Here is a 14,711-nt window from a genome sequence, read left to right as displayed (position 1 = left end):
TAGCAGCTGCGATGGTCTACCAACCTCCTTCCTCTAGTGTTTCAGACTGGAGCTGACCTATAGCCTTTTACCTTATCTCTGAAGGGAGACTGTTCCATGCTGCTCCTGTCTCCAGGCTGGTGGCTGTGTATCTCTGAGTCTGTGAGCAAAGAATAGGACAAAATTGTTTCCCTCTTGTTAAGGATTGAACTCAAGCTGTTATATATGCCAAACAATCTCCACCTCTAATGCTACATCTCCAGCCTGTTTGGTTAGTTGGTTGGTTGGCATTTTTTCTTCTCTCTTTTTTTTTTTGAGTCAGGGTCTTATTGCATTTGCCTAGGCTGGCCTTAAACTTGGCAATCCCTCGTCTCGACCTCCTATATAGGTGGGATTACATAGACATCTATTACCTTGCCTTTGGAATTTTTGAATTTATTTATTTATGTATTTATTTTGCCAGTCCTGGGGCTTGAAGTCAGAGCCTGAGCACTGTCTCTGGCTTCTTTTTGCTCAAGGCTAGCACTTTACCACTTGAGCCACAGCACCTCTTCTGGCTATTTCTATATATGTGGTGCTGAGGAATTGAACCCAAGGCTTCATGTATATGAGGCAAACACTCTACCACTAAGCTATCTTCCCAGCCTTGCCTTGTCTTCTGTACAAACCTTTTTTTTTTTTTTGCCAGTACTAGTGCTTGAAATTAGAGCCTGGTCTCTAGCCCTGAGCCTTTCTGTGCTCAAGGCTAGCATTCTACCACTTGAGCCCAGTGCCACTTCTGCCTTTTTCTGTTTATGTGGTACTGAGGAATCAAACCCAGGGATTCATGCATGCTAGGCAAGCACTCTACCACTAAGCCACATTCCCAGCCCTTGCCTTGTCTTTTGTGAATTTTCACCCTCTCTCTTCTTTTATTGTTATTATAAAGGTGATATACAGAGGGGTTATAGTTATGTAAGTCAGATAAAGAATACATTTCTTTTTGGACGATGTCACCCCTTCCCTTGCTGTCTCTCAGTTTTTCCCTCCCTTCCCCACCTACAAGTTGTATAGTTCATTTTCAACATAGTGTCTAGTGAGTACCACTGCTGCATTTGTTCACCCATGAATTCTCTCTTTGTTTTGTTTTCTGCCCCTAATAGCATAGATGTTCAGTCGGTCAGATGGAATTAACCGAGGGTATACATGTTCATTCTTCAAAGCCCTGCTGAACTGTGCCTCCTGGGATGCAGCTGAGAAGCCCTCACCCTTGGCAGGGCAGCCTCTGAGAGAACTGTAGCTATTGATCAGATGCAGTGAGGCCTGGCTTTGCCCTGTTCATCTCTGTCTTCCAGCCCAGGGCTGTCTGTGCTCTGCATGGCACCCTGCATGCAATGCTCACCTGGGTGAGCAAGTGGGAAGGTTGGTGTGAGCCAGCAGGGATGGGTAGGGATTGGGATAGACAGACACAGAATGCCTGGGAGCACATGCATGGGAGCATCTACATGGAGCCTGGGCACTGGGTTCTGCAGTCCAGTGGTGGCCAGCAGAACATGATAAAATGTTTTGCTTCTGAGTTGTCCTAGCATAGCTACCAGCCACGAGTGGCAGCCATGTGAGTATGTGAAGTGAGCTCAGTGCTTTTGTTGAATTGTAATCATCATCATCATTTTGAGGGATAGAACCCAGGGCTTTTGAGCATGCTAAGCAACTATACTCCCAGCCTGATTTCACTTTAAATAGCCACCTTTGCTGGTGGCCTCTGAATTAGACAGTGCAGGCCTATTTGAGAATCATGCAGAGTTTTAGACAGGGTGTAATGAAGCTGTCACTAATAACTTTGGCATTCATTTTGCGTTTATTATGTGCTGGGAACTTTGCGTGTACATCTCAGTTAGTCCCAAAGCAGCCCTTCAGAACAAATATCTCATTTTACAGATGGGAACAGTTGAGGCTTGGAGGGGCTGCAAATAGATTGCCCAGGCCTATGTCTACCTCACAGAAAGCTGTGCCCCTGTGCCAGGCCACATTGCCTGTGCAGGAGCCCTCAGCAGGACTTAGGAACATAAAGGTGGTGATGGAACGCAGGGTAGCAGGAGCTGCAGTGCTCAGGAGGGCAGAGAAGAAAAAAAGATGATATAGATATAATCCCATTTCTGGGACCCTCAACCTGCACATGTAAAGAAGAGCCCAGTCTTGCTGCAGTTGTTGCAGTCGCTGCCGGCCAGCAGCTTGCGGGGCAGGTGGAGACGGAGTCATGGAAGAAGAGGGGCCCCGGGGTGAGACAGACTCCGGAGACCACACTTGAGGTACAGATCTAGTTTATTGTGCAGTTTCAAAGCCTATGTAGGCAAATCACCCAGTATATGATGTAATCAATAGCCAACAGGTAACAGACACCTTTACTTCGGGACTTTACAGGAGGTGCAGGCTTGGGGTGGAGCCAACTCATGCCTTAATGCTCATTGGGTTTGCCCAAGAGCATGTAGTGAGCCTGCTGTTTGCAGCAGAGTTCCGGGCATATGTGGCTCTACACCAATTAGCTGCTAGCTCCCTGGGGCATTTCCCACACAGTCCTGAAGAAGACTGTGCTGGGAGGAATGTATGTCCCTGAAATCCATGTAGTGAGCCCTCACTTCTAAGGGTTGATGCTTGGAGGTGAGCCCTTTGGGAGTTGATTTGGCTTAGATAGGTCATGAGGGTGCCCCTCCCGGGGTGGGGGGGAACTGTCCCTGACAGCCACCAAGATGCTCTAATCAGATACATGTGCTCCCAGGCATTCTGTGTCTGTGTATCCCCATCTCTACCTGCCTCTGCTGGCTCACACCAACCTTCCCACTTGCTCACCCAGGTGAGCATTGCATGCAGGGTGCCATGCAGAGCACAGACAGCCCTGGGCTGGAAGACAGAGATGAACAGGGCAAAGCCAGGCCTCACTGCATCTGATCAATAGCTACAGTTCTCTCAGAGGCTGCCCTGCCAAGGGTGAGGGCTGCATCTCAGGAGGCACAGTTCAGCAGGGCTTTGAAGGGACCAGAGTGTGTCTCTCCATCATGACAGGACACAGTAAGGTGGCTGTCCACAAACCAGGACACACTATGCCAGTATCACACCTGATTAGGCGCTCCGACCTCCAGAACTGAGAAAAAAGTTCTGTTGTTTCCACCTGCCAATCTAGGGTACTTTTTTCCCCCTTTCTTTTGTGCTGGTCCTAGAACTTGAATTCAGGGCCTAGGTACTATCCCTGGGCTTTTATGCTCAAGGTTAGCACTCTACCACTTGAGCCACAGCCCCACTTCCTGGTTTTCAGGTGGTTAATTGGAGATAAGAATCTCACAAACTTTCCTACCTGGGCTGGCTTTGAACCACGATCCTCAGATGTCAGTTTCCCCAGTAGCTGGGGTTACAGGCGTGAGCCACCGGCACCTGGTTTTAATCAAGGAGACTTATGTTATAGCAGCTGATACAGATAGGGTCCCAGGCTGCACTGTTCCCTCACCCTTGTCTGTGTATATAGGGGAGGGTGGCCACCAGGCTATGGGGAGGCCTGCAGGTATCATGGAGGCTGCTGAGCCTGGGCTTTCAGTCTGCAGCTAGAGAGAGCTGAGAGAGCTCAGGACAGACCAGACTGACTGTGAGCCAGCATTGGGAAGCATGTTCTGGCTGCACCTGAATCCAGCAAACTGGGGGTTAGCCTCCTTAGGAAACAGTAATCCAAACACCTGGACCCTAGGCCTCTTTTCCCTTCCATCATTCACGCTCCTCCTTCTCCTCTGGAGGGGCTCAGAACAGCATGGGTCTCCTTCCCAGAAAAAATAGAAGGTCCCCTGGCAGCTGGGAGGGAAGTGTGTGATCACTCTCCTGAGCTTTGTTGCTGCCTAGCTGTGTGGCTATAGATGCCTATAATATAAGGCCTCCATTACTAGGGGGATCCCCATACCCCTTCCTTCATAATTAGTGGCCAGGATCACTGTGCCTGGCACATATGATTGCTCAGTAAATGATAGCCATTGGTGTTTCATTCCTACCTGATTTTCAAGATGACAGTTCATTCCATGGCTTTGAGAGGGTCAGAGCACTCTGTTTTAGGTTACACTGCCAATGAACCCCATACAGATATAAACAGTATAATAGAAAGCCAGGTATGGTGGCACACACTTGTAATCCGAGCTATGTGAGTTAGGTTGGCAGGAGGATTAGGGTCCAAGGCTTACCCCAGGAAAAAATTTATGAGACCTTATCTGAAAAATAACTGAAGCAAAAAAGGGCTGGGGGAATGGCTCAAGTGGTAGAGTGCCTGTCTAGCAAGTACAAGGCCCTGAGTTCAAACCCCAGTACCACCAAACAAGAAAGAAAGAATATAGCAGGAAAAATCTGGCCTCTCTGAGGCCACACCACCTTCACACACTACTGTTCATCTAAAGGAAAGACCAAGTCATCTGGCTTCCGTGCCTCTTTCCTCTCTCCTTTCCCCAGGGAGGAGAGACCTTGTGAGTGGTGGTTGGTCTTGCCCTAGAAGTGAGAGGATAAGGGTGAGAGATGAGAAGAAGAGGAGACACAGCCCTAGGAACAGGGCAAGGTTAGTAGCTTATGGTCCAGGGATGCAGTTGATTGGTCCTTGAGACAGTTCATCCCTCAGCCTGGCAAAGATCCCAAAGCAAACACTAACACTGAGGTGTGTGCCTGCCTTTTAGTTGACCCTGAGAGCCAAAAGGGCCAGCAGATAACAGTGGGCTGTGCCCCAGGTAGACTCCCCAGTGGAATGGCCCCAGGGTGATGAGGTCTGGGAATGACTTCCCTGCCAGCCCAGAGGACTAGAGCTTGGAACAGATCCTATTTTACTTGGAGAAACAGAGAAGTGACATTTTTTTGCACCTGATCCTCGGATGGGGGCCAATTGTGCCCCCACGGATGTGTCATAGCTTCCCTTCCATGGGTACTGGCTGCCTCCTCTCCTGCAGAGCCCAGCTCAGCCTCCCAATCAGGATGGTGACACATGCTTTGGGAAGCCAAGTCGGTGACATTTCCCTCTCCTCCGAGAGGTGTGTGCCTTGCTCAGTTGGCAGCCTGCAGAAAAGGCCAAGTAACAGATTCCCACCATCCCTCTGCAGGGGACGGAGGAGAGAGCCCTCACCCCTTCAGGGAGCCAAGGCAGAGTCCCATCCCCCACCCCTTTGGAAGGAGCTGCCATCATTGAATCATACTTCGCCTAGTGGGCCCAGAGCCAGCCTGAGCCCCAACAAGTCCACCTCTGCCTCCCAGTGTGTTTATCCTGGCCTTCCTCACCAAGGCTTGTTGCTGTGCCTCTAGGGAAAGCAAAATATGTATTTAGAAGTTAGGAGCTTAAACAACCCTGCAGATGGAAAAACATAGAATCTACATTCTGACTATCTGTGTATGCAGAGGAAATGATGGAATGTTCTAGAGTCAGCCTTGAACCCCATCCTCACTTGCTCCTGGGTCTTAGGCAAATTCTCAGAGTCCTCCATTCCCTGAATTCCTCCTGAAAACTAAGCCCCATCCTCAAGATCACCATAGGAATCTTGCGAATTTTTTAAATGAAGGGACCTGGCATAAAGTGCAAGCTCAAAATGTCACCAGTATTTTTCTTTCCTGAGTGGTTAGGTACATTGTGTGTGTGTGTGTGTGTGTGTGTGTGTGTGTGTGTGTGTGTGTGTGTGTGTGTGTTTAATTTCTTTGTTGAAGGACAGTATTTCAGTGCATGTTTCTGGTGGCTGCACAGGTTGTTCTGTGTAGGCTGCATCACCCCCATGCCATGTTTCTCGGCACCTTCCCTGGTATTGGGCATTTGGGTAATTTTCAGTTCTGTCCTGCTGGTAACCCTGCAACTGTGCCGATCAATGAGCTTGGTTTTTGATGTGGTGTTAACAGCACAGAACTACGGGGGCGGGGGGGGGGGGTGGACTTTTAGCATGGAGATGCATGGATGGGGTGTCCCTGCTGTGCTCCAAAGTTGAGCAAGGAGTTTTAGATTATCTCTGCCTTTGGGGAGATCTGTCCTTGTATCCTGAAGCTAAAGCCGACCCCAGTGAAGTTGATAAAGTGTCTGTCCTCTGGCTGCCACTGTCCCCAACCCTCAGCCAAGGAGGAAGTGACTAAGTACTGACATGTCTATGTCCTCTCTCTTGTAGAAAGTCTGCACCAAATGTGGGATCGAGGTCACCCCTGGCCAGAAGCGGCCCCTGTGGCTGTGTAAGATCTGCAGCGAGCAAAGAGAGGTAGGGAGGGCCCAGGCTCAGGGACAGGGTGGGCTGGGGTGACTGTGGGGAGCCTTACACATAGGGGTTCGTCAGTTATAGTCATTGCCAGGGGCTTCTCTGGAGGTCAAGAGGGATCACCCAGGAGAGAAGAGTGGGAAGGACACACTGCTGGCTTGCCATCTTCCTGTACAGAGATGGTCCTGGGCCCTCATTCTGTGCCTCTGCTGTCAGTGAGAAGCCCCCTCACTCTGAGTGAAGTATGTGGTACTGGGTGCTGTTGCTATGGCAACAGTTGTGCCTACTCTGGGTTGACATCTACTAAAGTGTGCTAAGCCCCTTACATCCATCCATTCATGGGTTTCTTCCCTACATACCCTGTAGGTGGGACCTCTTCATATCTCTCTTTTCCTGATGGGGAAATGGAGGTACAGAGACTAAGTGACTTTGTGTAATGGAAACCAAGTACAGCCATGGTCTGATGGGATTCTGCCACCCACAAAGTCCTTCCTGGTGCTAGGGTGGTCATCCCAGTTCTAACCCTGTGTATGAGGAGGAAGTTGAAGGCTTCCTCACTGCCCTGAGATCAGAATGGAGCCAAACAGTGCTCTGGCTACAGCGGGCAACTTCTGGGGATGCAGAGCAGAAACACAAGGAGCTGGGCAGAGGGTGCGTTTCTCTGTCTCCAGCTCTCCATATCTGTGTTGTCTTTTTATGTATTCTGTTTGACACTTGGTATGTGCTTTTCATGTGAGGATCTGTACCATGTTTTCAGTCCTGGAAAATGCTCAGCCATAACACCCTTAACTATTATCATTTCATCTTCTGGAAGACATATGGAAAATAGCTCTTAACTGCTCCCCTTGAAGAGTGATGCCACAGCTCCATCCACTGGGGTCCTCGGTCCCCTAGGCAGGAGCCAGGTGCCCTGGATTCATCATGAGCTGCTCGTCCGTGGGGATAATGGGATTATTCCCAGAGCATGGGAGCCTGGCCCCGGCCCTGCTGTGTGGGCAGCTGCCCACTCTCTCTCAGATGCATTCCTGACTTGGAGCTGGGCTCTGCTGGTTTCAGCCTCCTCTCCCAGGTGGCAAACCCTATCACAAGCCCCATTTTTAGTGTCTTGGCTCTGGTCCCCCACCTTCCATGGGACATTTGAAGTTCCCATATCCAGGAAGACCCATCTCCCAGCTGCCACCACCTACCTACAACTTTACAGGCAGTGTGTTCGGCCCCTCAAAATAGAAAGTAGGCAGGTGTGGTGGTACATGCCTATAGTCTTAGTACAGATGTGTACCTGAGGAAGGAAGTTTGTGAGTTTGAGGCCACTCTGGGTCAAATAGAGAAACAAAAAAAATTTTTTTAAGCAAATGATATGAGTTTCTGATCCACTGTGATGTATATTTTGTTTCAGAGCACAAATTAGTTTACATGTTTTAAAAAATAGTCCCATCTATCATTATAAGTAAAAAAATATATTTCACCTATGTGTCTGAAAGAGTGAAGGCAGGGTCTCAAAGTGGGCACTGACATTGGGTCCTAAATGGAGATGGTAACACTCACTTCATAGTGCTGCTTTGAGAATTCCACGAGCTCAGGATATCCAGCATGCAAAATATATTAGATGTTTCCCTTCCCCCCAACCAGGAGGTCTGCCTTTGAAATGAGGTTCTTCTTGCTTTTTAAAGGCCCCTCTTTAAGATGCAGATATTGAATGTCCATGAGGGGGGAAATCCTTCAAAACTTTCATGAGGGGAGCACCTTAGCAAGATGAAGTTATAGTTTCAGAGGTCAGAGGTCAAGGAACCATCAAGAAAAAAGAAGTGGGTGGAGGGCAAAGGCCAAGCCCAATGGAATCGATGGGAAGCTGCTGCCCTGTCCACCTCATCACAAGCTGCCCACACAGTGCTTAACAGTCCTCACCTAATGCACCAGGGAGACATCTAGCAAAGCACGCCTATGCCCAGAAAAGTCTGAAATAGCTTTGGATGTGTTTTCTTATCTTTCCCAAGGCCAAGAATATGAGTCTTTGCATTATGCTATCAGTTTGCCCTTGAATTCTTAGGAGCTGATAAAGCTTAGCAAGATGGAGACGCTAGCTCTGGCAGCACCAGGCATCCCACAGGCATTTTGTATAGCTGCCTATAAGCGGTGCATGTGGTACCTAAATCAATGGGTATGGTGCCCAGACACTGAAGTTTCCTGTCTGCTTTTGATTGGGGGGAGGGGTGTCAGGGAAATTGGTTTCCTGATGCCATTTTTCTCTTAGAAAATTATCTAATCATAACAAAGAGAAAAGTAAACAGAAAGGGCACCAAAAATGTCAGGTTTTAAGTACCACACAGAGTGCAGTATGTGTAGCTGATTGTGAGATAAGAACTTGGAGTTGGCTCCTCACTGCAAAAGGCAAATCCTGACAGAATAGCTCGGATTTTTTTCTGCTGGAAACTCTCCTGCACTCTGTGCTGGGAACTCTTATCTCCCTCTCCTGCCAGTGTTTCCCTGCCACTAGCTCTGCTGTCAATGCAAGTAGCTTTTCGGGAGTGAGTTGGATGCAGGGGAAGTGTTCCTGGTACTGTCGAGCTGGCGTTGGCTCCTGTTTTAGGCACATAAATGATTCAGTGACATGGGCCTCAGTCCCGCTGCACCTGGGGAGTTTCCAGTCTAATGCATTTATTCATTTGGGAATTCACAGATTTATTGAGTGTCTTCTATGTCCCTGGAAAGACAGCTCTTCTAATAGGAGGGAGACTGAAAACACAGGAGGGTCAACTGTAAGACAACTTCACAGATATTGATAAACTATTCAAGGCATAGCATGGAAGGGGTCCTGTGAGCAAGTGAGGGACTCATTTGCTAAATGATCTTTAGAGATCCAAAGTACACTATGGAAGGAAAGTAGAGGAGCTATGGCAAGTGCAAAGAGCCTAAGGCAGGGGTACAATTGGTAGGTTCCAGTAACAGCAAGGAAACCAAATGTGGCTGGAAAAATGTCAGGGCTGGGGACAAAATCAGACCGTGGTGGTCCATGTGAACCATTGTAAGAATGTTGGATGTTATACTTAGTGAAATGAGGAGCCTTTGAAAGGGTCTCAAGTACAGGAAGTGGCCTTCATCTTTTAAGGAAATTCTGGTTACTGTGTTAAGAATAAATTGTTTGCTATATTATCAGAGCCAATGGCGATGATGTTTTATTATTCATATTTTGTATTGTTTAGCTAGCTACATTCTGGAATGTTGCTACACTTCTCATTTTCTTTAAGGGCCAGGCACGATGGCTCATACCTGTAATCCCAACTACTCAGGAGGTAGAGATCAAGAGATTTGTGGTTTGAGGCCAGCCTGAGCAAAATGTTAATGAGACTTCTACCTCAAGGTACCAAGCAGGACAGCTCACATCTGTAATTTGAGCTAGACTAAAGGCTTAGGTAGGAGGGTCATGATGTGAGGCAAAAACATGTTAACCTATCTGAAAAATAAGCAAAGCAAAAGGGCTGAAAGACATAGTTCTAGTGGTAGAGTACCTGCTTAGCTGACTTGAGGCCCTGAGTTCAAACCCTAGTACTGCCAAAATAGAACCAAACGACCAAATATTTTTTAAATGTGATATAAATATCATCTCAGGGCCTCATGCACACTAGCCAGGCACATGGACACACGGAAGCTAGAAACAAGATTCCATGGCAGTGATTTAATTCCTCATGGGAAACACCAAGCCTCCCATTCCTCCCACTCCTACTCCTTGCCTGCCTCTTAGATTACAGCCTCAGAAGACATCCTGAGAGCCAAAAGGAAATGTCAGCACTGATTTCCCTTCTTTTCTTATAGACCCTTGTTATTATTCTCATTTATCTCATAATTAGCTGGTGTATAATTCAGTGCAATTTTTAAAAACAAGGGCACACGATGGTCTGCTTTCTGAATTCTTTGCTGATAATTGTTGCCTTTATGCAGAAAGACAACTTGACTGAGAATACAACTGATGGTGATCTTTCACACTCACAGTGCAGTGGGTCTTGCCCTCTTTGTCTGCCAACCACAGAAAAAAAAGCAACAGCACCAGGAAGAGCCAGCAGACATGGCAATTAGAAGCATTGGTACCCGGGGAATGTGCCATAATAGGGAAACAGTGACAGAGACTGTAGATAAGGGTGCTTTTATAATTATTTAATTAAAAGATATAAGAGAAGGCATAGAGGCCAAATGAACATACAAGACCTTTGAAAAATGTACAACCAAACTTGAAAAATAACCAAAGGAGCCATTTTCCTTTCTACAAAAGAGAAGTACCATCAATGAATTGTAGAAAGTCAATTGAGTTGTATTTCTTCCATCATTTCTTGGAGCAGCGAGCCTTGTCATTCCTAGTAACGGCCGCCATTGTTTCCTTATCTTCAGCTTCTCACCAGCATTTCCTTTTCCCACTCTACTGATCCCCTCCTCTCTATGCCCTCTGAGGACTGGAACTCTCCTTAGTCACTTGCTTGGTCAGCTTGCTGGCCAATTAATAAACGATCATGTGTTCAAGATTTAAAGAAACCTTCCTTCATTGGGCCAATTAAATAGCACTTCAGCTGAGCATGGTGGTCCATGCTTGTCATCTCAGAAGGATCACAGCCCAAGCTAGACCCAGGCAAAAAAATGCAAGACCCTATCTAAAAAAATAATAATAACTAAAACTGGAAAGGACTGGGGGTGTGGCTCAAGAGGGAGAGACCTGCCTAGCAAGTACAAGGCCTTGAAGCCAAACCCCACCACTGCCCAAAATCAGGGCTACCCAGGAAAGGACGAGGAAACTCGATGGCAGTTTAAGCACACAGCACAGAAGGACAAGCAGGGCCATGTGTGAAGTCACAGAGGAGAGGAAGGGAAGGGATGGCATGAGACCTTGCACGTTACCAGAGAGTCAGCAGGACCCATGTGTCAAAGGCGGCACCAGAGACATGCCGGAGAGAAGTCTATCATCAGACTTGCACTGCTTTAAATAACCTGTTGGGGCTCTTTTCATATTTGGGAATGCACGTTTTTGTCTGGATATACAGGGACCATTTTCACTGACTTTTGTCCAGAAAAAACATAGGGCATTTGTGTGTTTAACCCAGGAAAGCTTCTCAGAGTGCTTTAGCACATTGCTTTGTCCCCCCAGATGATGGTATTTGTTCTTGGCAGGTTCTGTTTCCATCCTCTGCCTTCATCTTCTTCTATCTCATGTGCAATTCCCTCCATAATGGAAAAAAAAAATCTTAAAAATTTTTCTTCCATATAACTGATTTTGTTTTGCCCCACTTAGGTAGTTTGCTGGGTTTTATCTTTTTTTTGGCCAGTCCTGGGCCTTGGACTCAGGGCCTGAGCACCGTCCCTGGCTTCTTCCCACTCAAGGCTAGCACTCTGCCACCTGAGCCACAGCGCCCCTTCTGGCCGTTTTCCATATATGTGGTGCTGGGGAATGGAACCGAGAGCTTCATGTGTAGGAGGCAAACACTCTTGCCACTAGGCCATATTCCCAGCCCTGGGTTTTATCTTGATAGGAGCACATGTATGTGTGTTTATAAATAGCTGAAATGGGGAAGGGCCTTGAAAACCATTTGTATGTGCTGGGCATGGAGACATACATCTATAGTCTCAGGAAGCTGAAGAAGGAGAATTGCTTAAGCCCAGAAATTAAGGGAGAGCCTGAGCAACATTGCAAGACTCCTCTTCACCCTTTGCAAAAACAAAAGCTATGTGAATACAGTTTAGAGAATCATAACAGGGCTTGTGTATAGGTTCCATTCCACACCAAAAAAAACAATGTTAATGAAAAGCAGCCAGCCACCACCTGAGCCACGATGTAGATCATCACCATGCCTGCCTTTCAATGTGAAAGAAATAAGATGGAGCCCTGTGTGTTTTTCTGCACTTGCTTTTTTTGAAATTCACCATCCCCTTGCTGTCATTGCTGTCCCTGTTCCCTCCTAGTGACTCTCCTCTTCCCTCTACTTCCCTGATTGCCATTCTGCTCTGGGTGCTGGATGGTTTTGGTGAGTGGTCTCTCACCATTTGTGTCACCTAGATCACCTAGAACAAGGGAGTCCCCCTGGGGCTGAGGCACATTCTCATTTTCCCAAGTTGCTGTACCCACTGAAGCTCCTGTGACCACAGATGGGCGTGTCCTCTCCAGTCATTTCCATTTCCTCTGAGGTCACCTCTGCCCTCTCCTGTACCCAGGGTGGGTTTGGCTTCAGCCTCTCCACTCTGGTTTCCTTGTAGTCCTCCATCCTTTCCTCATTTTCCTTGTTTTCTTCTCTTGCCTATATTTCAGAGAAGGCCAGTCTTTATCTTTCCAGACACCAAACAATTGTCTAATTATCTCTGAAGCCTGGCATGTATGTTCACTCAGACTTCCACATGCAGGTGTGTGTGGATTGAATTCAGAGTTTCACACTTACTAGGAAGGAACTCTACCATTTCAGCCACGCCCTCAGCCTCTTTCCCCTTAGTTTCTTTTCAGGTACAGTCTCATATTTTTACCAAGGGCTGGTCTCAGACCACAGTCCTCCTAGCACCAACAACCTGTACAGCTAGGATGACAATGAGAGTCATGAGCCACCATGCCTAGCTTCACTGATTGAAATGGAGATCTCACAAACATTTTGCCTAGGCTGGCTCCAAACTGTAATCCTTCCAATCTCTGTCTCCCAAGTAACTAAGATGACAGGCATGGGCCACTGCATGTCTCACCCTCCCCACTTTTTTTTTTTTTTGCCAGTCCTAGGGCTTGAACTCAGGGCCTGAGCACTGTCCCTGGCTTCTTTTTGCTCAAGGCTAGCACTCTACCACTTGAGCCACAGTGCCACTTCTGGCTTTTCCTATGTATGTGGTACTGAGGAATCGAACCCAGGGCTTCATGTATGTAAGGCAAGCACTTTACCATTAGGCCATATTCCCAGCCCACCCTCCCCATTTCTATGGACAATTTTCCCAGACTCAGTTTCCCACCCCTACCCTATCTATCCATCTTTAGATGCAGAGAGCCCAGCAGATGAGGATGACCAGGAGGTGGTAGGAAGATCTCTCCCAGCCCTTTCCCTGTGTATGGGGTTTTAATGTGGGATACCTGGTACCCAGGAGAAGGCATTTCCACATTACCATCTTTTCTGTGAGCTGGTCCTCAAGAATCCTCAGTGTTGAGGAGAGTGTGAAAGACTGCAGACCCTGGCTTTGCAGTATCTTCAGCTCTACTTTCTGTTTTCCTGTGCAGAGCCTGACCTAAGGAAATTCACCTTCCCTCTTGTACCTCCCCTGGCCACCCTGGCTGTGTCCATGTCTCTTGGGAATGGTGACAGGGTTGGAGAAGGAATGATGGCCCTGTGTGCTACCAGAAACCAATAGCTCTGCTGTGTCAGGAAAGCTGCCCAGCAGGCATAACACCTTGTCCCCTGCCCCCTGGAAGGCCAGCAAGCCTAAGTGGGCCATGACACTATAGACTTAACTTTGCCATCCCTTCTGCATTGAAGTTTGTCAATATCTTTCACCTGCTTTCATGGGGGGGGGGGTGTCACTTGGGGTTTGGAGAGACTGTGGTGATGGCTTCTAAACCAATGTTGCAAACTAGAAATTCATTCCTTTATTGTTTAGCCTTTATTCCTTATCCATAAGAAAAGAAAAAAAAAGAAGAAGAAAAAGCCCACACAGTAGTGACTCACTCCAGGTTGTCCTGCAATCAGTGGAAAGGTTAATTGGAATCTAGATTCCCCAGGATTCTCAAAACCAGTCACTCCCCCAGCCTTTAACAGGTAGCACTGTCTTAAAAGGCTTCTGAGAATGAAGGCTTTGTTATCTGGGCGGGGGGTGAGGGGGAGACAAGCTAGGCAGGGGTAAAGACCAATTTGTAAGTAATTGAAAGCTGATTAATACAATTAGAGCCTCCTTTCCCCTCTGTTCAGCCTTTGCTTTGCATTCCCAGATTCGCAGTCATCGTGATTATAACTCAGCAGAGGCCGGGCTTCAGCCAACACTTACTGCTTCTCCTGCAGTGTTCTGCATATACAGGTGCTCAGGAATTGTTTGTTGATGGAAGGGGAAATTGGCAAAGAAATGTCCTTGCTCTGATCACTTTAGGACCTTTTCCCATCAGGGAATCTTTGATTTCTCACCCGTCTCATCCCAAAGGATCCTGACTGGTGACCCACTGTGTCTACTGGGGATGGTTTTGGAGTCCTTCCCCCTGCACTCTGACTCCTGTTTGTTGACTGACTGAAGGGAATTTGTGGACTGGCTTTTATTACACTCATGTTGGAGGTAACCAGTAACTCCCCTGGGCCTGCAGAGGGTGAAGGAGAATCAGAGGCTCCCTCCTTCCCAGCCAGTCTCCAGTGGGAACCAGCCATCCAAGCCAAGCAAACCCAGCATCCTTGGCACCTGCCTCCTGGGTGTGCAGCTTGTGCTTGCTGTAGGCAGCCATCTGTCTCTCCGTGCTGGTTGTCTCCTGGTCCTCCCGCTCCTTGCAGTTTGGACTTGTACTGCAAACAGCTTTGCCAGAGGGCCCCCTCCACA

General features: G+C 47.7%; 1 protein-coding gene across 10 annotated transcripts in view; it reads left to right on the top strand.

Annotated features, from left to right (window-relative positions):
• Rph3al (rabphilin 3A like (without C2 domains)) overlaps window positions 1–14,711 on the top strand; it is a 128,483-nt gene that overhangs the window by 71,433 nt on the left and 42,339 nt on the right. For 8 of the 10 annotated variants that reach the window (XR_007213661.1, XM_048365080.1, XM_048365079.1 and 5 more), the window contains exon 5: window positions 6,111–6,197. The exons of the other annotated variants lie outside the window; for them this stretch is intronic. Coding sequence is in view for 7 of the 8 variants with exons in the window: in XM_048365080.1 (XP_048221037.1) it covers window positions 6,111–6,197 (87 nt within the window). In the remaining variant the exon portion in view is untranslated. The remainder of the gene's footprint in view (window positions 1–6,110; window positions 6,198–14,711) is intronic. 10 annotated transcript variants of the gene reach the window in all.

This window comes from Perognathus longimembris, chromosome 17 (genome assembly GCF_023159225.1).
Source record: "Perognathus longimembris pacificus isolate PPM17 chromosome 17, ASM2315922v1, whole genome shotgun sequence".
Classification (NCBI taxonomy): Eukaryota; Metazoa; Chordata; class Mammalia; order Rodentia; family Heteromyidae; genus Perognathus; species Perognathus longimembris.
The sequence above is the reverse complement of the archived record's forward strand: the minus strand, read 5'-3'. Positions and strand labels throughout refer to the sequence as shown.